We start from the raw sequence: 23,541 nt of genomic DNA on the forward strand, positions 1-23,541 counted from the left end.
CGCGCGTCTATGTCCGCTTGTCGGCTAGTTGCCCTATCAATCTAGTAACCTGAGACATTTAGACAGGGGTACCGCTTAGGGCGCACGTGGTGCATTACCGAAAGTGAAGTGCATATAGTGGTGGGTTTAGTCTGTTATGCCATAAATACTTCATGTTTTAAAATCAAAAGAGGTCATCGACATCAACGTCGACTAAGGGAAACGCCATTTGCACCCGTTTTCCAGACCCGAACACAGTTCTAATAGTCCAACTCAAACGTCCGCTTTGAATCACGGGCACAAAGATAGCCCTGCGCGCGGAGAAAAGAATATTGAAAGCCATGTACACAAAAGGAGATATGAAAGAGAAAAGAAATATAAGATGGGGAAAAGATGGAGGTTGAAAGGCGCGAAACAGAGGGTTGTGATCAGATGTCAAACCAAGTGAAAACAAAACACTCATCGCAGCTCGTAGTCGCTATGCCATCACTGTGGGAAATCTAAATAAAAGAATGCCATCAAATCGACTGTCCGTCACTTGGTAGAGTTGCTTCGTGTTAAGATCTGTACGGCACTTGACCCGATCGACCGTCTGCGGTCGCGCGGTCGGATCTCACTGCCGCTGCCACTCCGTCGCCTCCGAGTATCATCAAGGGTGTCGCGGCGCCGTCTCTGGAGCAACCGACGTTTAAACGTTAGAATCACGCTTGCTGTAACATTAAAAACGACAAAATCTTAGCAAAACGATGACGACAAAAGCAGGGGGGAAGATTCATCGAGGTGCAGACAAGGTCATGTCAAAACATGACTCCACGAACACTCAGGCATGGAGACTAACCGTTGAACTCCGGCGTTCCTTCACTGAGCCCGAGTCATCCAACTTCAAAGATTGGAGACGATTCTGACTATCTTCAGTGATGGTATCAACCTCGTCTACATAAACAGGGATGTCCGCTGGTGGGGGTGGTGCAGGGACACCGTTCTGCCGGTCTTTGGCCTGCTCCGCCAGCTTTTCCCATCTCTCCTTTCGGGCTCTTTCACGCTGCTCGGCACTGTTCTGACGCTCGTTATACTCATGCGAGCATTCATCGAAAAGCTGCGGGTTGATTTCCATGAACATCTTCATGGCGTTATACACCATGCTGTGGATGGTTCTGTCTGCGAGTCAGCAATCTCGATACGAAACAGCTAGACAATGAGTCACCTACCGATTCCAGTGTCCTTTGGAATTCTCGTACAGCGGCGGGAACATGATCGGTAGGATAGTCTCGACATTATCGCTGACCAAGTTGCAAAAGTATTCATTGTTCCAGAAGTAGAGAGCACGTTCCGCCACCTGGTCGAGTACATATTAGAACTATAAATCAGGCAAGCTGTAATAGTACACACCTGAAAATGGGGGCTTGCAACTGATTTGGCCAGTTGTTGGAACAAGGGCACCTGGACCTTGGCAAATTCCGCTGGGTCCATAACCTCGAAGATATCCTCTACCTCGTTCAAATACATTACTTCCTTCGTGCTGTTGACCTTCGGCCAATAGCGTAGTAAGCCGAGAACAACCTGGATGCAAGTTCAGAGTCTGGCTAATCGAGATCAGAAGGAAATTTAGTGGGAGTCTCACCTCTTCCGTCAACGACGAGTCCTTCTCAAGGAACTGTACAATACAATATGCCAGCTGTGGGTGATACATGCTAAGACCTTTAGCTTTGTGCAAAGGTAGCAAAACCCTCGTCAGGAAGAGTTTGTGTTCCTCCTTGAGCGGGAGCGCAAATCCGTTGATGATAGATCCGAGAATTTCAAGCAGCTCCGCAATTCCGTTGAATCGCTCCGTCTCGTAAGTGAATTGGAAGAACACGTTATTGATGGAGCGGCGAATATAAGACCGCAGGTTCAGAAATTTTCCATAAATGCGATGCAAGGTAGTTTTCAGGAAATCCCGTTCCCGAGGGTCTTCAGAGTCAAACAACTCCAGTAACTATGCGAGTGTCAACTCGTAAGTCTCATTCTATAATTGCACAGTGTCAACCGTCTGGGCGACATACCTGTAATACAAAGTGATGGTCGATATAAGCCTTGGCGATATTCGTGTTGAAATCCTGACTCTCAATGAACCGTAAGAAGAACTCATACACCACCTGGATATGGGGCCAGGCCACTTCCAACACAGGTTCATCCTCTTCTGGGTCAAAGGCCTCCCCTTGGGGTGTTACGGGCGGCGGGATAGGTCGAAAGAGGTTCTTAGCGAACATCTCGACGACTCGGGGATACATGGGTTCCGTGATCACCGAACGGTTATTTGCGACATAATCCAAGAGTTCGTGGAGCGCCAGCCTCTTGATCTCCTTGGACTTCATGTCGGCAGTCGGGTCGTTAAAATCGAAGATGATGTTGCATTGATCAATTTTCTGCATGAACAGGTCCTGACGCCGATTGGGTGGCACTTCATGGAATCCCGGCAACTTCTCCAACTCTCTTTGGCGTTGATCCGAGATATCAAAGCGCGACGAATGCTGACGTTTGGGAGTCCGGATCCCTTCGGACATATCTTTGGGCGTTGTCTGGAGGCGGTCGAAGACATGGGACTTTCTGGGAGGGGCCAGGTCGCCCGGCATCGTTTCCGCGGCGCCAGGGGGAGGGACATGCTAGAAAACGGGCCAAGGGTCAGCGCGATGAGCGAACGCGGGGGACTATTAGGTCGCCTTGACCCAGAGGCGTGGGCGGGGATGGAGAGAAGGGCTCACCGGTGCGCTCGGACTGATGATCACGCTGGGGGCCGGCACTTGCCCTTGTTTCGTTGGAGTTGCTGGACCACCATTATTTACTGGCTGACCAGCGACGCCTGCGCCCTGAGGAACATTGTACTGACCTGGGGGGTACACCCCCGCCTGCGCAGCATTATCCGGAGACTTCCCTCTTGTATCATTCACCGAAGTTGTCGACGAAGTCGGGGTGCCGTTCTTTGGAGATGAGGATTGTTGATTGTGGTTAACTCCGAGGGAGGCTTGGTTCTGGGACGAGTGGGAGGAATCTTTCTTCTTTGAAGATTTATTTGCATCTTTGGCCCTCGACAACTGCTCGTGCTGGGACAGTTAGCTGGGAGTAGGGGGACCAACGGCTGTCGTGATGTTGAGGCGGGGAGCGAGGTCAGGGCGGAAAAGAGGCAGGCCGGCGACGAAATGTATTAACTTACCACTCTCTGTCTGAAACCCTTCATTGTCGCAGATATTCGAACAGCCACATGTACTCGGTCGGCGATCTCGATGCCAGTGCAGCAAGATGCCGCACACTAGCAGGAGGGGATGTAGTTGGGCAGCGTAGAGGCGGTTCAGGAGACCCGGATTGTTTATGTCGGCCTGGAAATGACCACATGAGCGATTTCCAACCCCAACGCCGTTAAACATAGCAATCGATTGCGATAAGCGCCTTTTTTATTCTGATTGCAGAAGCAATTATGGCAATAATGGGTAGATGTCGCAACACCAACTGGTGTCGACTAAAGGGAACCGTGTAGAAGGACCGAGGGGCTGTGGGATAATGAAGCAAAGGGAACAACTTGGGGGAAGGAGACGGCAGGACAACGGGCATAAGAGATGGGGACCGGAAGGGGAGGAGAACAAACAAAGAGTGGTTCTAGACGCGCAAGACGAACAGAATACTATTGCTGCATGACTTACCTCAGTGGAATCAAACTGGGACGAGTGGAAGGGGGAGATGTTCAGTCGCTCTCACGCTGTTTCCTTAGGCGCGAACTGAGCGGTATAGGAGCAACTTAGGCAGTTAGTCGGTCCGTAGACGATCGAATCGCCTTTCCGTTGGCTGTCGCTTAGCGGCTAGGTGAGAAGCGGGGGTGTGGGAGAAGAGTCCCCGTATAGGTACTGAGACGCACGGCTCGGTTGTCGCCTACACAATGCGGTTCAAAAGGACTCTGTGCGATTGCAGTAGGACCAAGAAAAGGGCCGGTTGATATAGAAGAATGTTTAATGAGGAGGACGGACTGAAGGTCTGACGGGGGGGTGTGTTGTGGCTGAGGAGGGCGAGCTGCGCTCAGACGTGTGGTGGAGGAAAGCCGTGGGACTTGACTTAGTCCCATACATAGTACAACCAACTACGGTAAACTCCAGTAAAGGGGAAACACACTTCAGTAGGCATCAGTTAACTTGGCGTAGATATAGTTAAAACTTAGTATATACAATGGAATTTTTTCTAAACATTTAGAGATAATTTTGTAAATAAATGAAAGTCCTTCCCTCTTTGCTCATATTTACCCTGGTGTCCACGGCTATCACACATCGGTTGTTATGTTATGACTGTTTCACATTTATGCTTATTATTTCCACTACCGGTTCCTATTATAGGTACGGGCACCCTCTGTGCCTGAGGACAGGTACATACATAAGGCAAGGGACGGTACTGGAGATTGGCCACAATATAAGACAAGAACTGTACATTGGCTGCCCACATGATCATTTGGACTTTTTTCCTTGGTCATTTTTATATTAAGGCACTCGCGTAATATGTCTCATACATTTGTATAGTTCTGTTCTATTCTCTTTCTCCATCTTTACAAGGTACGAAAGACTAAAGTGCAAAAAAAAAAGTGTGTGTGGAGATCATGTGACCATGAGCCACAATTATTCACCCTCATAGAAAGAAGCAAGTCAAGTCAATCAACGTAACTACATGTACATACAAAAGAGGTATCAATACATCCTCCGGAGTTCACCAGAAATGACATCACTTGGAAGTTTTGCCTCAGATCACATATGAAGCCATTCAACGTGCTTCCCTAAAGCAACGTCTTACGTTCTGACGTCAATGGCAGTTTAGCCCTCGTACTGGCGCAAATCATTTCAATCAAATATACATCTATATTTTGACTGCACCAACCACCCAATACCAACAACTACTCATAGTCTAAACTCAACCCAATCAAACTAGGCTTAGCAGATTACAACATTACATCACAATCTTCAACATGTCCGAACAACATGGGTCCCGGACAGCCCCATCCTATCCCATCCCATCTCGTCGCATCGTCACTGTCGAGCATCCGGCGATTATCAAGAATGTCGATAAAGCCATCGACACACTCCGGGGTAACACGGGGATCTCCAAGGTACGTATACCCCTATTTACAGGGCCCTGACATCAGCCCCTACTATAAGATCGCTTATCTCAGAATATCACGCTCACAACTGTCAGATCCTAAACCCCCCAAAAGCCGATTCCCCGGCTAATCTCTACCTCCGACCAGAGGATCCAATGTCAAGACCTATCCAATCAACCAGCTTGCCATCCAACAACATCCTCCTGAAGGTGACCGTGCCTAGACGGACCGGTCGTAAGCGTAAGCGAGGATCAGATGAGCCGTTCACGGGTGTCCCTGTCTCGACACTTGGCCCTGAGTTTCAGCCTCGTCGCAGTGCAAGGGAGCTCCTGCGGAGCTTGAGCGATAATGTGGGCAGATATCAGATTGAGCCGGTCGGTCTGGTGAGCCGTACGCATGTGTTTCGAGGTTGGTTATAGCCTTACCCATTTCTGAGCTGTAGGGCTTGCGAACAAGTCGATGCTAATAGGGCTGTATAGGGATGCCGGACTTTGCTTTCTCGAGTACTGGTAGTTCATTCTCCAATCGGTTTCGGGAGCAGATTCTGCCTTTTGACTGTTTGTTTTGTCCCATTTTTTGGGTCTAGCGGTATGGAGACTAATAACATCGCAGATGAGAAGATGAAGCAATTCAATCTAGATATGGCCAAAGGCATGTCATCAAATGTCGATATCATCCCACCTCCATCTTTCAGCCAGGGAGATATCCCATTCACCTACGCGTATGTCACCACCACACCAATAAATTCAATCCAAACCCATGCTAACCCCCAAAACCAGTTACCGCCAAAACCAAGCAGTCCGCCAATCGATCGACTCATCAGGCAACATAACAACAGTCAACACCCAAAAATCCACAAAAGTCCTAACACACCTAGTCTCCTACGACGTCCCGGAAGTACCCAGCAAACCAAACGAAAACACGCCACCACTAGAAACCCAAGACGCCACCCTCCGAGAAACAGTCGCCATCATCCGAGACCTCTTCGACAAGCGCCCAGCCTGGACCCGTCGTGGACTCCGCAACCACCTCAGCACAATCGAACAGCGATACGCCCTCCGACTCGCAATCCCCTACGTAGGCTACATCATGCGGTCCGGGCCCTGGCGCGACGCAATCATCAAATTCGGGCACGACCCGCGCACATCCCCAGACTACCGCCCCTACCAAACCGTCATGTTCCGGATCCTGCCTAAGGAAGCGGACGTCGCGCGCGACGGCTACGCGGGACGTCGTCACGCCGTGCCCCGACTCAACGAACCGGTCACAGATCCCTCTACCGATCTGAGATCAAATACGCATATCTTCACAGGCCAGCTGCCGCTGCCGCTCGACGGCCGGATGTGGATGTTCTGCGATATCACTGACCCTCTGCTAAGGAGTATCGTGTTTCCGGCGGAGGAGGCACCCGGGTTTATTCGCGAGACATGCGATACAATCAGCGATGGGTGGTATGGGAGTGGGACGCTCGCGAAACTGAAACTGATCATGCGTCATAAGATCCTCGGGCTCATTGAGGAGAGGATCCCCGATGATCAGGATTTTGCGCGGATTTTGAGTTTCCCAGATTATGCGACGCCGGAGAATGTGAATACGGCGTTCACGCTGGATGCTAGCGTTGTGTCGACTAAGGAGTTGACTATGGCGACGGAGATTAGGGCGATGATTAAGGGAACGCCATCGTGGAGGGAGTCGACGAACCAGGGACAGGAGCAGGATGCGACAGGGAAGCGTGGGAAGAGTGCTACGGGTCGGCGAGTGCAGTGGCGGGATGCAACGGGCGAGGAGGAGAGTGAGGGCGAAGAGGAGGCTATTGAGAAGCAGGAGATTTTGGAAGCAGCTGTGGAGGAGGTTATGGAAGCTGCTACAACTGGTGTGGATGAAGACGGAAATGACGATACGGGAGAATCAGACGGGGGAGAGGAGATCGAGGAATCGAGACCTCGGCGCAAGTCAGGAAGTCGGCGGTGATTGTATTTGAAGCACTAATGTTGACCTTTGCTTAAAGAAAACTCACATTTGTATCAAGATACTTATTTATACTAATCCAATTGCTCAGCTGGATGTATGTACATCGTAAGACATCAGAGACGTAACGCGTTCTCGCTCATAAGCACAGGCATAGCATCGTTCAACGGAATAATTGATATAAAAGCCAGATAAAGCCAGATAAATCCAGTGAGACAAGGAATCTTATATTAGTCAAGACACTGTAGGAAGGATAGAGATTGCACTCTTTTGTGCGTAGTTATTCAGTAGGAACAAAGGAGAGCTGGAACAAGTCACAGTCGGCTGGTCATCAAGACCTGAGATAATAATATAGACACAAAAATGAAAGTAATCCAAAAGGGTATCGAATATAACAAAGAAATCCAAGTGCTAAAACCCAAACTCCGTTTTCCACTGTACGCCGTATTAAAGGGAATGATGAATAATGATGGAATTATGATCACAAAGCGGATTTAGGGCTTTTGTGTCTTAAGCAGATTCCTCCACAGCGCTTCCGCTCTCCCAGACTTCAACCTCCGCCTCCGATGGTCCGGACTTGGCGTCCTCGACCGGCGTGGTTGCTTCAAGAATTGATGAAATAGAGGAGACACTGGAGAGTTTGCTACGGCTGTGACAGGATCGAGGTAAGGTGGGAAGAGGTGGCTTTTTGGTGGAAGTGGCATCGGCTTCCTCGTCGTCATAGACGATGGTATAAGAGAAAGCATGGCAATCTTCGCCATAGTAGTCGGCGGCTATCAAGTCACCAAGAGGAGCCCGAGATTCTTCCATCATGACTGACTTGCGGGCGGCAGCGGCGGGAGATTCCCGTTGACGAGAGCGAGGAAGGTCAATTCCGAGTTCGGCAGGGGGGATATTCTCCTTGCCTGGGGTTGTCGACCCCCCCTTGCCTTCGTCATCACTGATATCCAGCACACAGGTAGAGTGCTGCATGAGATTGGTCATCTCTTCCTGTTCTGAATCTACATAGATGTCGAAGGACCAGCCAGAGGGAGCCTTGGAGGCAGGTTGGCTCGTCGGCTTGCCACTTGCTAGCGCGGCTGCAAGGGAAAAGGGACGATTGACACTCTTTTTGCTTGCAGGCTCCGGACGGCTCTTCGCAATGGTCGAGCGACGAGCGAATGGCTTGCAAGGCTTGGCCTGTGGGGAACGCCCGGCCGGTTTGAGGGTGGGAGCGGATTTGGGGGTAGACCGGGATGCCTTGGGGGGCGTGGTCGGGATGCGAGGAGCTGCGTTGGACTTCACAGTTGTCAATGTGATCCGCGAGGTCTTCATGGGCTTGGTGATATTCTTGATGGGCTCATGCTCGTCCTCATCCGAGCCACGCTTGCGTTTTGTCGAGGAGTTGAAGATTGTGGGGTCGATGTTCTCGGTGTCCACCTCCGAGAGGGGTTGCCTCTTGCCAGACAAGATCGCACCTGATGGTCGTGTTACTATGTGTTGATATATAGCTATACTCCAAGAAACATACCATTCTGTTGGTTCTTAAGGTTCATCTTTGACTTGAGCAAGGGCCGTACGCGCGGCGTATCCAAGCTCGCAAAGGGCTGCCGCACGGTGGGAGTCATTGTGAGAGCGGCCATGTTATTCAACGCGAGTTATGGGAAAACTGAGACAATTGCGAGGCAGAGCAATAGGGCTGAAGTAAGAAAAAGGGAGTCAACCAGGCAGCAAGCGAAGACTGCCGTGGAGCTGAGTCGTGATAAATGCCTGCGCGGGTGTGGATTTGTTTTGGTCGCGTCGAGGAAGTGGGGGTGAAACGGGCGGTCTAGTACTGTACGGTAGTACTACCGTGATCAACACTACCCAACGGTTCAATTGGAACCGATCGCGAAATATCCAAGGATGAGAGATGTACAATGTCTAGGGAGGAACGAAGCCAACGTTGGACAGTACCACGGGTCTTCTAGAGTAGTCGTGTCGGCACCTTTTCACAAAACAAACAACACGTTCAGGATGGATATATTACACAACAACAACAACACAATGAGGGGGATGAGCTGAAAGGATAAAGAGAAACTGTCACACCACTGGCAATCGAGACAAGATATAAAGCTATGGCAGTAAGGGTTATAGGAGAAGTGGAGGGGAATGGCTAAGAATGGAGGGCAAGTATTGGAATGAGAATGACAATTGAGGAGCGCGAAACATGCAGATGCGCGGTTTCAGAGTATGTATGGCTCAAAGAGGAATGAATATTGAATCATCATCATTTCCCCAAAGAAGTATAATTATAGTTATAATTCCACTAGTCGAGCAGAACCTCGTGAGGGAGGGGCGAAGACGCGTGAAGACGTGTCGTAGTCTATCAGCTTAACTAGCGACTCTTATGCAAGGCGCGTATGGATTGGCTCACGAGGCACAATTCAATGCTCTTCCCCTCACTTCAAGTTCCCCACCAGAAGCTACTCAGCTGGCTTACTCGTAGTAGTACTACATCGTGCCTAGTATAAGACCGAGGCCCTCCTACCCAGGAAGATCGCGTCGTTCGGTCGGGTACGCGGATTTCCAATCGAGTCTTACATACCAGGTACACGTTCACGGTTAAATAGAATCCTCCATGCCTTTCTGTTGAGAATGATGACGAGTATAAAGACTCAGGAAATCAACGATATACTTTCGATTTTTGGGAATGATTGTGTCATTGACCCCCAGTTGATAGAGTTATTGCCACATCAATAAGTGGTACACGATGTCGATCGTCGATGGTAGATAATCATGTAACCTTACCGATCTAATCAGCGCGGTAATTTTCACTTCCCCACCCGATACACGCCAATCTATCGTGTTGCACTTCCACGGCACGGTCATCTCCAACAGAACTACCTTACGAGTACTGTACTTAAGAACATATACTTGAATTGAGTAGGGTTATTAGAAGAAAGATCAAACGGAAAAACTAGTGGATCACGGGTGTTATTCTGTGCAAATTAGTATGTACAAGGTTTAAGTAAAGCCGTGTATGACCGTACTTATACTACGTTTACACGCCTTCGTGAAGATTTAGTGTTTAACAGTAGTGCATACTAGCTATACTCCGTAGTATCCAGATGAAAAAATTTGACGTGTCACCGCCTGAGGTATGAATATCTTGATCGAATAATCGATAATTCGGAGCTTATCTTGATACCAGCCCTAATACAATACCTAGATCATGACACCATCCCTGCAACGCGTCTGCATCACGACCCTTGAACTCAAAAGCCTCGATTCAAGCTCACCATGCAACTTGAGCAAGTCTTCAGTCTTTTCGCGTACTATTACCATGTTCCCATAGTCTCCCAGCATCGAACACGTATTCCAACCCTGTTTCATGAACGACGCCACCCCTTCCTCCATGCGCGTTACAACGGCGGCTACAAGGAAACCATGTTATACAGAGTACGAACCGAAGAAGCAAGTAACTTTAATTAGCTTAACCGTAGCGCCCATTCTATAAGTAGAAATCGATCGGCTGGCTCTAATTCCAATTTAAGGTTTCCTTGGGAACTCTTCACAGCTTTTCTCAGCCTGTGTTTTATTGTCACTGTAGCTATCTTGAAACACCGGGAGGGTTCGCGCTGTTCGTCTTCCCAGGGTGATTAGGACCTTGGAAATTTTAGACTGCGATATGCATGCGACTTACGCGCTGAGATTTATTGATGGCGCACGATGTTAGGGTTCCGGGCTGGCAGTGCGGGAATGAAATGCCGCCTGTCAGACGTGAGGTATGGGGAGGCTATCCCGTGCACATTCCATACTACACGGTCACTCGCAGCCCTCGAGTCGTTAAGACATATTTGACGCCACAGTCATCAACGGACGAAAGGCTTTCTTTTCTATTTATTTCCTACAAAGTTCCATTCCAGCCTTTTTGCCTTTGTCGTATTCTTGCATACCGGTTCTTCCAATACTAGTGGACAATCGCATCGTCTAAGCTCGTCTATGATAAATCCCTTGGATGTTCTGCAGTAATGTACATTCATTATCTTTTCGCTTTCGTTCCTGATTAGATCTCGTCCTCCCATGGAATGCTGTCCATGGCTCCTTGTCGCTCCACGCAGCGTGCTGAGGCCTGTGTCGCCAATCCCATGGCGTCATCCATGACCTTCTGATATCGAACAGGCTTCTCCTCGCTTGTTAGATCTTGTCCAGCCTTGCCGTCCGCACGCCGTTGTTCGCGCCACCGCGCCACCCCGACCGCGTATGCCCCGACGAAGGTATCTCCCGCCGCAGTGGTATCCAGCACTCGGCTGACTTTAGCGGCGGGAATCTGATTGGTAAAGCGATTGACTCCGTCCGCAGGCCCTGACGTCCCAGCATCAGTAGCACTGTACCAGACACCCTTGGACCCCAGCGTGATCAGGATGTATGTCACGCCCAGCTGATGGAAATACCGAGCCACCTTGTCGTTACCGCTCAGTCCCTCCGCATCGGGAACCACCTTGAGCAGCTGCTCCGCCGGTGGAGTCATCAATTCGGCCTCTGTCTCGTTCATGATAAAGTGGTCCACCGCCGCGTACACATCCTCCGGCAATCCTCCCGGTGGAGCAGGCGCAGGGTTAAACATGACATCAGGACCGGCCTCAATACCTCTCTTACCCTCCGCCCGGTTCTTGGTCTTCCAAGCCCCAATTTCTCGGAGTATCCCGATGACACTGTCAACAGGGATCTCTCCCTGCATCACAATCACATCCGGTACTGGGGCTGCCATTGCCATTCCCAACACCGACGGCTCAGGCTGCATCCCTTGATAATTCGCTCCAGGTGAGAACAGAATGCGGTTCTCTCCGCCGGCCGACGAGTCCACAATGATCACCGCCACTCCCGTATATGCATCTTCGACGATCTTGACCCGCGACGTATCGACACCGGATTTCTCGAGAGTGGGCTTTAGTAATGCATCGAAGTGACCGTCCAATCCACCGACAGCGCCAACCATCTCCACTTTCACGGAACCCTTGCCCGAAGACGTAGATGAGGCTGATCGTGCACGAGACAGCCGCCCGCAGGCAACCGCCTGGTTCGCGCCCTTGCCTCCAGCGCTAATAAAGTATGATGAGGAGGTGATCGTCTCACCGGCTTCAGGGAAGCGAGGTGTCACCGATACCATGTCGGCATTGAGAGAGCCGACGACGCGAATTGTAGGAGCCATGATGGCTGATCGGACGTTTTGTGATGTCCCGTAGAGGAGGAGGTTGGATATCGCGGGGTGCGGGGAATTGTTCGTAAAATATCGTACTTCGTTTTAGCAAGCGGGTTCCGCTTCGCTTGCTTTCTAGTAGTCGCTGCGTATTCTGTAGATCGTTAGAGTAATTGTGTAGATATTATTAGTCTCGAGGTTGTATTGTAGGGTGGATGTGGTATGAGAAAAGAGTTGACGTCGGTTGGGACCGCGGGGTTCGGTGGGGTGTCTTCCGACTGGAACCATTCAATCGTTTTAGTGATGGCAATTCTATACTCCGTGAATGATCAGCAGCAACATTGTAATTTTCTCTAATTACTATTCAATAAGCCATGAGACTATGACTATGACAAGCAGAGTTGAGTATAGGAGAATGTCTACGAGTTTGTACAGTTTATGCACCCCAGCTCCAACGATATATAAAAACTACCAATCTACTCTACATAAATCGTCATAGGCCTATAAGACCATCTATTATAGGGAAGTTATACTAATCCGTTACCCCAGAAGTAAATACAAGCACAGGATCAAGGACTCTCTTGGAGTATATCCAACTAAAGTCGAAACAAAAACACCTATCTACCATCTCCCAGCCCGAGGTTAGACTTGCCCGTAGGTTGGACTTGCCCTCAGCTTGGAATTGCCATACACAAGTGGATATACTACACAGCAACCACTCCATACAAGCATAGAAATGAACGCGAAGTTGAAGTCCCAGTTAAAACTCTCCTCACACACACCCTTATCAAAACCAATCCACAACCCAATCCCAAGTAAACCCACATCGAGCCATGGTCCAAGCTTCATTAACTCTAGTCCCCGTGGCCATAGTCTCCACATCATAGACTACCAACTGGGGCATTTATAATACAGCAGTGCCGGATGCCGGCCCAACTGAAGACTTAGCTTTAACCTCACCTCCCACTCTCGAACATAATATTGTCTGCCCTGAAAACAGGACCTAAGATATTTTGAACGGACAATGTCATACGAAGGTCACTGTATATGCGGACGTATCCGCGTCCTGCTGGAACAGCAACCTCCGAGTTCACTTGTTTGCCATTGGTATGTCCTACTTATCTATCTATACTCAAGTCCATATACTGATTTACCCACAGTCACAATTGTAGTAGATCGGGCGGTGGTCAGTCCTCAACGCTCAAAGAAAGCATGATTTAAGCAACTAACAATAACACGCACGCCAGGCTCATCTATAAACTACGTCCTCCACAAGGAAGAAGTCACAATCCAAGACCCCCAGTCCAGTCTGAAAGTCTACGAAGACTCGAACACGGTTAGTGGGAATCACATTCAGGTAAAACCCTTTCTTCTCTCTTTTTACTCCTGCTTACTTATCCCCGAACACAACACTGACATATTAATCCTGTTACTCCACAGCGCAAATTCTGCTCAAACTGTGGCAGGTTGGTTCCCTGTTCCCCAATTCTTTATTTGCTATTAGCACAATTAGCTGAGAATAAGGATAGTCCGATTATGACAGAGAGTCCCAGCCTTCCGGGGAAAGCTATTGTGAAGGCTTCTTTGTTTGATGTTATTTCTCAGCCTGATAAGGAGCTTTTTACGGCTGATAGACAGGCTTGGAAGGGGGCTGTTGAGGGGGCAAAGCAGGAATAGTGAATTGTTTTGTTTGAGTAGTGGGGTGGTGTTGGGTGTAGTGTTGGAGTTGATATTCTTGTGATGAGATGTGTGTTTCTAGGATGGAGATATCACGCAATACTGTTGTAAAGGTAGATCTTTGTTCTAGTTAAGAGCTATCTATCTCGCTTCTTAAGTAGTAGATAAATTTGTTCAGAAGATTACATTGACTTTACTCTTAGTATAGCTACTATGTAAGTATGACCGTGATTCTAGGTAAGCCCAGACTTGAACCCTACACACAAAACCTACAACCAAGCACCTCATTCACAGTCATTCACCCACCAGTCAGATAACCAGCCTCATAAAAAACCTCTCAATCAGTGAATGAGAGTCTCTAACAGAACATTTCCTGAATAAACACCATGAGCGGAATACTCCTCTCCTCACATAGATCATCCGCAACAGGAGTTCTACAGAACATCCAGCTCACACCACACTTTTCAGGCATACGGAAAAAGCACAAGACTTCAGTCAAAGCCAAGATGCTGTCCCTAGAAGTCCTGAGAAATTTCCTCCGCGAATATCTGGTCATCGACCACCCAGTCGCAGTCTCTGACATCCAGCACCGTGAACAAGACCAGACTCACACCCCAGACACCCCAGAGAATCCTACCACCGCTGCAGTCACCGCTGTAACCATTGAATATGAACCCTTAGAATCAGCCACGAACAAGAGAAAATCACCTCCAACTTCACCTCTAACGGCAACGCAACAAAAGCGGCTGAAAAAAGAACTCAAGCTCGAAGACAAACGTCGCAGAACAGCCGGCCACAGAGTCTTTCATCACGAACTCGAAGACGGCTTCTACGGGGACCTCATCTCGCTGCATTACGAAGACGCAATCGCAACAGCGCAGCACGCCCATACTTTACCCCTAACCGAGGGCAAGTACCACTTCCACAACTTCTGGGTCGACGCAAGCGGTAGCCAAGGCTCTGCCGGCGCGGCGATTGCATACAAGGACCCTTACTATGGCGAGGAGTGGATGGACTGGGGATATGCGATCTCAGACTTGAAGGGTAAGACGCGGGTAGACATGTCGGAGTTGTTTGCTATTGGGGCTGCGTTGAGGCTTGCGCTGGCACGGATCGGGAAGAGGGTTGCTGTTGCGGAGGGGGCGGAGGAGCATGCTGTTACTGTGTTTTCGGATTCGATGCGTGCGTTGGGCGTGATTCGGCGGTGGGCGAATTTGTGGTCTGAGGGTGAGATTGATAGGTCGGCGTTGGGGACTCTTGCGGGGGATGTTTGTGGGCTCTCGAGGCAGCTGTTTGGGTTGGGGGTAAAGGTGAGGGTTTATTGGGTGCCGGCGCATTGTGAGGTTTGTATTGTTGGTCATAAGCGCGCTGATGTGCTGTCGAGGGCGGCGGCGAGGCATGTTAAGCCGCTTGTGCAGCGGGATGAGAAGTATAGTGCCGATGGGGTTGTTCAGTTGGTTGATTCGACGTCCTTGAAGACTCTTCATCTGCTTGCTGATGAGTGCGATCCTTTGTGAGGAGGGACGAGTCTGGAGTGTTTGCGTTTGCAACACTACCCCTTCTGTTACTGGGCCTTGGTGATGGCGTGGGTTCCCGGGATGTGAAGGAATTATGATAAGTTGTTTCATTTAAGGCATGTGGATCTGTGTATCTTAAAATAAATGCAACGCCGTACACCATGTTCAACCGCTGTGCCCGAGTCCAGTTTCTATTAAGACATGATATCAGGTAATGCATGCTCCCCGTAATTCAAAAACATTATTGCCCATTGTCCATACACACACCATGCGAGCATCAGTCATCAAATTATCAAAGATGAAAGAGAACTATACTCCGTGACGGTACACCTGCGATCCGCCAGAGCGAATGCGCACAGTATCTCTGCGCTGTAGGACCATCAAGGCCCGGTTGAGAGCTTGTTCGGTGTAGCCTCGTCCGTCAACGAACTCGCGGCGGAGAGTCGCGAGACTAGTGCTCCAGCCAATGGGAAGTCTGCGCTTCAGTTCATCTTCGATCTTGCTGACCTCTTCCATCATCTCCTTGCTACCCTGGCCCTCGCCCTGAGTGATTGCGTCCATGGTTGAGGCCAAAAAGAGACGGATGGCCTCGTCAACGTGTGCTTCCGTAGCAATCGGCGACAAGCTCAGCTTGGCAAGGGACTCGGTAATACGGACGATGGCCTCCAATTGACGGACTGTGATAGGGATAGAAGAACGTGCGTTGGCGTCGAGCTCTGCGCGGTGAACTTGTTTTCTAATAGAGACGAAATGAGACGAGAGCTTCTCTGCGGCTTCAGGGGATAGACGCGGGGCGCAACGACTGCAGATGATGTGTTAGTGATGATCGATGATACTAAGTAGTTAGATGGCCAGGAACTTACGTGCGGCAATAGCTGATATAACGCTTCATCTTGTCCAGTGGAATCTCAGCCTCAACTTGCTCTTCAATACCTCGGCCACCCATATGCACTCCCATGACGTGACGTGCGATGTTCTCGTCACGATTGCGGTCGTGGTCATCACGGACAATGAAAATCATATCGAAACGAGACAGAATCGTTGTCTGGAAATCAATGTTCTCTCCAGGAGTTTTCAGATCATCGTACCGGCCAAAAATAGGGTTCGCGGCAGCCAAGACAGATGTTCTGGAGTTGAGGATGGTGGTAATACCGGCTTTGGCAATCGAAATAGTCTGCTGTTCCATAGCTTCGTGGATGGCGACTCGGTCTTCATCTCTCATCTTGTCGAATTCATCAATACACACAACACCACCATCAGCAAGGACCATTGCACCACCTTCGAGATAGAACTCTCGTGTCGCTTGGTCTCGCTGTACCGACGCTGTCAGACCAGCTGCAGATGAACCTTTACCGGAAGTATAAATGGCGATCGGTGACACCTTCTCTGTGAATTTAAGCAGCTGAGACTTGGCTGTACCAGGGTCACCAAGAAGCATCACATTGATATCTCCACGTAGTTTCATGCCGTCGGGAAGAATCTTCTTCGAACCACCCATGAGCAGGCAGACAATAGCTTTTTTGATATCAAAGTTGCCATAAATAGAAGGAGCAATGCTCCTGGCGAGGGCATCGTACAGATCGGGCCGACGGCTGAGCTCCAGGAATTCCTGCTCTTCTTCTTCCGAAAAAATGGCACTACCCTTGACGGTTTGGTCCAGGTCAGTGCTAATGCCGACCGCCCGCATATAAGGGTTACGAATGGCAGGAGCGCCATCCTTCTTGGCGCCTTTAGATTGATAGATGGAGAAGATACCCATGACTGTGCAGCGGGAACCAGGTACAACGCGATTTGCCAGATAGCGGTCTGCTGAAACAAGAACATGTCTGGGTAGCTCACCCACTGGGACCTGATCGGGTGCTTCCTGGAGCTTGAGAACTTGCTGATCGACGAATTGACATTTCTCGTGAGAAACCACGTAAGGATCTAGAGGGCACTGTTCACCAGGGGCGTCACCGGGTTGCTGCTGGCGGCCGCACCTCCGGGGTAACGATAGACCTGAGAATCCACCCTCGACTCGAATGTTTTCGCTATGATCGCAGTTCTTGCAGCGGATGTGAACAACTGTTGCTTTCGATGAGATCGTTGAAGCACCGATCACAATACCAGGAATGCGGACAAGGTGGGAGATATTTGTCGCATTAAGATCACGAATGGAGATATGTGCTGCAGACGAGTGAAGTAGAAGCTGATGGGATGGGAGCACTACGTCTCTTTGAGAGGGGTAAACGATTCTCTGGGTGCATTGCTGGAGAGCATTCTCGAACTATATACAGGAGTGATGGTCAGAATCAGTCTGATCGACGTACAATAGTCGGATTACTCACAAGGGGAATGATGTCTGCGGGTTCAGTGGTGAGCTTGTACGCCAGCTCTTCATTATAAGAAACCAAGTGGGCAATATCAATGTCACAGTAATACTGCTTCACGAGCACATTTTGCCGAAGCTGGTCTCTGTAAATCAAGTCAGTTTCGCGACAGACTTGCCGGTTGTCATGGCGGCATACCGATAAATAAATGCATTATCCAACTGGAATTCCAAAACGAAATCTCGTAGCCTCTGTTGAATTTGTGTACGGGACTCTTCTGCACCATCTGTGCTAGGAGCAAGAACGCTCAGAGTGTAAGGTGTACGCCTGTCCATGATTGAGACAGCAATTGGAGAGGGGTGGGTTGAGAGCGAGCGAGGGGGCAATGTGTGGATTGTTGACTATCACCACCGAAGGAGGTGCAAATAACTTTTGTAGGGACACGAATGGCGCGCGTCGCGTCTGTCGCACGCGTTAAGTGGTTTTGGCCTTAGGCATCTAATAGTTGGCGCTTCGTTCCCCAGAAGGGCGGAAAAAAGGTAGCTCCGTCTCCTCCAAACTGGGACTAGACCCCCTCTTGGGGGCCTGGGGCCTTACCCGATTGGGCCGGCTGTCATGCTGAGGTCCCGAAAGCACGCTCCCCAAGGTTGGATTACTTGTGCTTGCGCAGTTGGTGACGTTGCATGTTAAGCGACTCCTGTTTGAAGTCTCGCTTGGTTACCAAAGCTGTGGCAGCGGGAACTCATTGGAGGAACTCTTGCTCTCGGTCCCACCTGGACTATTCTACAGTTGTCCTCTTGTCATGTTGAGATAACGACGTCTAGCATAGCACGGTGGCCGTCGGAGTCGCCAACTTGGCATCACGAGATGTCCTCTGCGAGCCCACGGAAGTCGATCGACAGCCTAGCTTCAGGTGCATCCACACCTTCGTTGTCTCAGTATTCCTTCAATCAGCTGGAATCCCCCCGCGTTCCGCCCCAGAGATACCCCCTGAGACGAGGGTCAACTGCAAGCTCAATCGCGAGCATTGGAGGGATTCTCGACTCCTCGAATCGGCATGGGTCAATAGCAGAGTCAGGGCAGAATGGTACGTTATGACCTGTTACGTCAATTGCTGGTACGCTAATTCACCCAGCCATATCTACCCTCCTTCAACCTCCGATTGTCCGCACCGGTCTTGTACCCCATACTGCTGTTCCGTCTAGTGGATATAAGCCGCCGAGCTCCCGCGACATCCCTCCAGTTACCCTGACAAATATACCGCGTGTAGACGCCAAGGTCTTTGACCCGTACCTATCGCAGGTCGGGTCCTTGTACGATGTGTTCCAACAGGCGAAAGAAAGTGCTGGTGACCAGGAATCGCAGCTGGCACGGGACGGAGGAAAGGCCTCGCCTAAGCCAGATGATAGTGAATTCTTGTCGTCACAATGGTCTACGGAGCGGCGGCCCTCCACCTTATCGCTCAATTCCCGTGCGAGCTCGCCTTTCGATAATCGTGGGCGGAGACGGTCGTCGGCTCGAGGTCGAGGACATGGAGTGACGCCTCTTTCTACCATCCCTCAGATATATTTTGATGACGACTTTCATCTCGAGAACCCGCGGATATTCGATGTGGTATCGGAGAAGTCTGAAGTTGTTACCCCGCCGAAGACACCAGGCAAGGACGGTAGATTTGAAAACGGAGCCGTTGTCGGTCCGGCACCAACGGGGAGAAAGGCACTTGCTACAAATGCGATATTGCAAGAAAAGCTTTCCTGGTATATGGATACTGTGGAAATCCATCTTATTTCATCAATCTCAACGGCATCCAAATCATTCTTCACTGCCCTCGGCTCGCTCCGTGAGCTGCATTCGGAAGCTGCTGATTCTGTGAAGCGGATTCAAGTGTTGCGGAAAGATCTCCAGAAGATTGACCGTGAAATGGCCTTAGGTGGCTTGAAAATCGTTAATCTACGGCGCCGGAGGGAAAATGTCAGGTTGCTGGCAGACGCTGTATCTCAGCTGCAAGAAGTAGTCCAGTCAGTTTCTCGGTGTGAAGAGCTGGTTGAAAATGGGGATATTGAAGAAGCTGCAGATAGCCTTGAAGAGGTGGAGAGATTGATGGCTGGAGAAACTGTTTTCGGTAGCCCAGCAGGCGTAGATTCACACGAGCATCCGAGAAAAGCCATTGATTTGAGGAGACTTAAAGCTCTTGAAGGTGCATCTGATGACTTAGCTCAGTTAAGAACTCGAATCGGCATGGGATATGAGTCTCGCTTCTTGAACGATCTTCTTGGAGACCTGAGACAACATGTGGAAAATGTACCCTTGGAGGTGACGCTGCAGCGTTGGGGCTCTTCATTTCAACGACAACGTGGAGTGCAACGCTCAGGCGTTACTGTTTCCCCAGCGTATATGACCTTCGACGACCAGCTGAGATCGAGACTGCACACGCAACTGACTGGCCTTGCGCGGGCACACCATACAACCGCAGCAGCAACTTCCTTCAAGACGGCGGTGTTACGAGAAATGAAGAGTTTAATCCGCAAGCACATGCCTAGCTCGAGCGATGATGATAATGAATCAATGGTGTCCGTGTCCACTCATCGATCCTCCCAGCTCAGTCAGCAGGAGAAGTCATCGATTCTTGCTCGGAACTTGCGTGCTCTAGACGCGGAAGATGCCTACGCTATGCTCGCCCGCGTATATACCGGTATCAGTGAATCCTTACGGAGGCTTAGTGTCCAGGTCAAGGTCCTTCTTGATCTTGCTAGTGGATTAGGGAGCAACTCTGTTCTGAAATCTCCAAGAAGTCCCCACTCACCTAACCTGGACAGCGCAGCCGGGTTTGGGGCAAGCTCGCAAACAGCGGCAACGATAATGGCCCAGGACGAAATCTTACAAGTTTTAGACATGTCTAGTCTGCTCGGCCAGGCGGTTGATATTGCCCAATCGCAGGTGAACAAAGTACTGAAAGTTCGGAGCGAGCAGACATCTCATTTGCCTAAGGAGGAATTCCTGAAATACTTCACTCTCAACCGACTCTTTGCGGATGAGTGCGAGGCAATTTCGGGTAGAAGTGGCACTGCTCTGAAAACTCTTGTGGGCAATCAGATCCGTGATTACATCGCCCGATTTGGCGATAAACAGCGACATAGTATTGTCGAAGTCATGGACGCGGATCGATGGGATGCAAGGGACTTCGGGGAGACAGAAAATACGATTCTGAGCCGTATTCTCGATGCCAGTACTAAAGATATCGAAGCCTGGGTGGATGCCTCGAAGATTTGGTTGTCTCAAGATAAGCCTGAAGGTAATACATTGGAAAATACGACCAACGGATCTGGAAAAGACAAGGTGCGATCTGCGGTAGTTGATGAGCAGAAATACATCCTGTCAGAATCCGCGGTGGCCATGATGAGGAGCATCGAAGAATTCCAGTTCCTTATGGCAAACATTCCCAGCATGATCCAGGATATTGCACCGGGCCTTTTGGAGTCGCTGAAGTTATTCAATTCACGTTCCTCTCAACTGATCCTTGGTGCCGGAGCCACACGTAGTGCCGGTCTGAAAAACATCACTACGAAGCATCTCGCGCTGTCCTCGCAGGCTCTGAGTTTTATAATTGCGCTGGTGCCTTACATTCGGGAATTTGTCCGTCGCCATTCACCTTCGAGTCCGTTGATGGGCGAATTCGACAAGGTAAAGAGGCTGTATCAGGAACACCAATCTGGTATTCACGAGAAATTGGTCGACATCATGAGCGGGCGGTCTTCTGTGCACGTAAATGCCATGAAGAAGATTGACTGGGACGCTTCGGGTTCTAGTACGGTTAATCCGTACATGGAGACCCTCGCAAAGGAGACCGGCACACTGCATCGCGTGCTCAGCAAGCATCTACCGGACATGACCGTGTCAATGATTATGGATCCCGTCTTCAACAGCTATCGGGAACAGTGGACCAAAGCGTTCGACGAGGTGACCATCCACACAGAGAATGGAAAGCAAAGGTAAGAAAAAATCTTCTTCACAGCGTAACGGCAAGCATCTAACGTCGGGTAGGTTACAACGGGATGCGGAGTTCTTTCAATCGAAGCTCAGTAAAATAGACGGCTTTGGAGACCTAGGAGAACGCCTTCTGGAACTAGTGAAACAAAAGACCCCGACAGCTGAAGCCAAGGAGAAAGGCTCGAATGGAGCCAATCCAAGCAGCTCCTCCGATACAAGCAACGGCGAGAAGAGTCCTCAAGCATAAACTATGGCTATAGAGATGTGAAGTTCGGATGTCTCGGCCTTGACGAAACACATTGTATACATTCTTCTCGCTTGGATGTACCTGAGATACCATCATGTTAAGGCCAAAGAATTGTACAGCGATTTAGCGGTGTTTTACCCTTTCTAAATACTTGTTTATTTTCCCGGATAGCACAGCATCCGACTTATATCCTTTTAGACTTAATCAAGACACTTATATATACCAATCCCTTACAAAAACAAACAATAACAAGAAAGCTAAGAAGATGGAACCAGTAAGTTAGATGTCTCATCTTCATATATCATTAAATAGCTAATGATAAATAATATAATAGCCCCTGTACCGTAGCAGAAGCCTAGATAATATCATACAATGTCTTTAACCCTTAATCAAACTCCCAGAATTTGAGTAAAAAAGGAACATGAAAATTCATAACCTCATTCAAGCCTTATGAGCACCAAGACCCTTATTCTCTCCCAAAGACTTAGGCTCATGGCCACCCTTTCCGCTAGAGTGGCCAGCACTGCCGCCAAAGCTCACCGCATTACCGGAAAGCTCCTTAGCTGCCTCAGGGAGCTCGGCAGTTCTAGACACGCGGCCCATTTGGACGTTCTAGATACCGTCAATGTTAGCTGAGGTATTCACTTATATGGCAGACGAGAAGTCCATCGAACCGGGGATAAGATGGGAACGTACAGAGTTACCGGCACCGTGGACCTTTGTTTCGCCTTGTGGGATGGCGTTGTCGCTGTGAGGGACGCCGTCGTCGTATTCTGCACCGCGGGGCATTTTGGTTTGGATTATTTGTGATGTGAAGGTTAAGGGTGCTGTTTGATTGTTAGGTTTGCTGGGTTTTGAGATATAGATGGAGTATGAACGTACCTTTAGAAGATAGGTCAAAGGACAGGGTGAAGTATCTATTATGATAGATGCAATTGGTTAATTTGGAATTGTTGATTTGAATGTCTACTTCACAGCAGAATTTTAACCCTTATATATGTCTTTATTCATGTCTAGCCCTGTCTATGATAACATCGATATTTGCCAAGAATGGTGTTTGGTGACAGCATTGTGAAGTCATTGTGGGGACGGGTATGACTTCATCTACCTTGCGCGGTGTCGGCCGGTTTGGATGGATTTGGAAGGTAGGTGGTTTGTTCTAGGGATTTTTGTGGATTTATGGAAATTTAGGTGTTTACCTTGTATTGGTGATATTTGGGAGTTGGTTGTTTGGGTTGTGTTCAGGTACATACATCCTTAGCTATACTACTAGTCCTTGTCGGTATTGGTGGGATTTGAACTTAGGGACAAACAGTGCAAACGGCGCAAACTGCTGGTGTTGATGGTGTTTTATGTGAGGGGAGTTTGGTATGTTTGTTCTAGGGGGAGTTGAGGGAGTTTGATCGTTAGATGATTTGTTGGTTTTTGTTGGGGCTTATCGTGGTATTGTGATATATCTTTCTCTTGTTGTGTACTGTGTTGCCAGTGTTCTTTGCGAGTGTATGATCGGATTTGACTTCATGATTCAGTTGATTTCATTGATTTATTGATTTTATGTGATGAGTTTATTCTTCTTACCGTTCTAAAGC

General features: G+C 49.4%; 10 protein-coding genes across 10 annotated transcripts; 5 read left to right on the forward strand and 5 right to left on the reverse strand.

The window, feature by feature from the left end:
* Nucleotides 1–195: 195 nt before the first annotated feature.
* On the reverse strand, nt 196–2,591 carry F9C07_10542 (phosphatase 2A regulatory B subunit-domain-containing protein; the record flags this gene model as incomplete). Its single annotated transcript, XM_041292261.2, has 6 exons — nt 196–651; nt 818–1,133; nt 1,188–1,315; nt 1,369–1,539; nt 1,601–1,954; nt 2,022–2,591. 6 exons carry the CDS (start codon nt 2,589–2,591, stop codon nt 514–516), a joined length of 1,677 nt encoding a protein of 558 aa, XP_041146624.2. The 3' UTR covers nt 196–513.
* Nucleotides 2,592–4,954: 2,363 nt separating this feature from the next.
* Nucleotides 4,955–7,057, forward strand: F9C07_2203138 (RNA polymerase III transcription factor IIIC subunit-domain-containing protein; the record flags this gene model as incomplete). The annotated part of the gene is made up of 4 exons (XM_071509552.1): nt 4,955–5,095; nt 5,182–5,484; nt 5,566–5,807; nt 5,866–7,057. 4 exons carry the CDS (start codon nt 4,955–4,957, stop codon nt 7,055–7,057), a joined length of 1,878 nt encoding a protein of 625 aa, XP_071366619.1.
* Nucleotides 7,058–7,311: 254 nt separating this feature from the next.
* F9C07_2257314 (uncharacterized protein) lies at nt 7,312–8,676 on the reverse strand (the record flags this gene model as incomplete). The annotated part of the gene is made up of 2 exons (XM_071510126.1): nt 7,312–8,526; nt 8,565–8,676. 2 exons carry the CDS (start codon nt 8,674–8,676, stop codon nt 7,565–7,567), a joined length of 1,074 nt encoding a protein of 357 aa, XP_071366620.1. The 3' UTR covers nt 7,312–7,564.
* A 2,405-nt stretch (nt 8,677–11,081) lies between these two features.
* Nucleotides 11,082–12,227, reverse strand: F9C07_10539 (ribokinase; the record flags this gene model as incomplete). Its single annotated transcript, XM_041286033.1, has 1 exon — nt 11,082–12,227. The coding sequence occupies one exon, from the start codon at nt 12,225–12,227 to the stop codon at nt 11,082–11,084; it is 1,146 nt and encodes a 381-aa protein (XP_041146627.1).
* An 867-nt stretch (nt 12,228–13,094) lies between these two features.
* On the forward strand, nt 13,095–14,085 carry F9C07_1582866 (Mss4-like protein). The gene is made up of 4 exons (XM_071508229.1): nt 13,095–13,322; nt 13,376–13,401; nt 13,463–13,572; nt 13,656–14,085. The coding sequence occupies exons 1-4, from the start codon at nt 13,240–13,242 to the stop codon at nt 13,890–13,892; spliced, it is 456 nt and encodes a 151-aa protein (XP_071366621.1). The 5' UTR covers nt 13,095–13,239; the 3' UTR covers nt 13,893–14,085.
* Nucleotides 14,086–14,278: 193 nt separating this feature from the next.
* On the forward strand, nt 14,279–15,409 carry F9C07_2233033 (uncharacterized protein; the record flags this gene model as incomplete). The annotated part of the gene is made up of 1 exon (XM_041286028.2): nt 14,279–15,409. One exon carries the CDS (start codon nt 14,279–14,281, stop codon nt 15,407–15,409), a length of 1,131 nt encoding a protein of 376 aa, XP_041146628.2.
* A 309-nt stretch (nt 15,410–15,718) lies between these two features.
* F9C07_10537 (putative DNA replication licensing factor Mcm5) lies at nt 15,719–18,053 on the reverse strand (the record flags this gene model as incomplete). The annotated part of the gene is made up of 4 exons (XM_041292263.1): nt 15,719–16,211; nt 16,273–17,675; nt 17,737–17,863; nt 17,917–18,053. 4 exons carry the CDS (start codon nt 18,051–18,053, stop codon nt 15,719–15,721), a joined length of 2,160 nt encoding a protein of 719 aa, XP_041146629.1.
* Nucleotides 18,054–18,585: 532 nt separating this feature from the next.
* On the forward strand, nt 18,586–21,952 carry F9C07_10536 (putative GARP complex component; the record flags this gene model as incomplete). The annotated part of the gene is made up of 3 exons (XM_041286029.1): nt 18,586–18,805; nt 18,854–21,707; nt 21,760–21,952. The coding sequence occupies 3 exons, from the start codon at nt 18,586–18,588 to the stop codon at nt 21,950–21,952; spliced, it is 3,267 nt and encodes a 1,088-aa protein (XP_041146630.1).
* A 246-nt stretch (nt 21,953–22,198) lies between these two features.
* On the reverse strand, nt 22,199–22,942 carry F9C07_2283859 (uncharacterized protein). Its single transcript, XM_041292264.2, has 3 exons — nt 22,835–22,942; nt 22,649–22,779; nt 22,199–22,564 (listed from the first exon to the last, which is right to left on the reverse strand). Exons 2-3 carry the CDS (start codon nt 22,739–22,741, stop codon nt 22,394–22,396), a joined length of 264 nt encoding a protein of 87 aa, XP_041146631.1. The 5' UTR covers nt 22,742–22,779; nt 22,835–22,942; the 3' UTR covers nt 22,199–22,393.
* On the forward strand, nt 22,943–23,502 carry F9C07_2283860 (uncharacterized protein; the record flags this gene model as incomplete). The annotated part of the gene is made up of 3 exons (XM_071510658.1): nt 22,943–23,044; nt 23,268–23,320; nt 23,439–23,502. The coding sequence occupies exons 1-3, from the start codon at nt 23,003–23,005 to the stop codon at nt 23,500–23,502; spliced, it is 159 nt and encodes a 52-aa protein (XP_071366622.1). The 5' UTR covers nt 22,943–23,002.
* Between the last annotated feature and the right edge of the window lie 39 nt (nt 23,503–23,541).

This window comes from Aspergillus flavus, chromosome 4 (genome assembly GCF_009017415.1).
Source record: "Aspergillus flavus chromosome 4, complete sequence".
Lineage (NCBI taxonomy): Eukaryota > Fungi > Ascomycota > Eurotiomycetes > Eurotiales > Aspergillaceae > Aspergillus > Aspergillus flavus.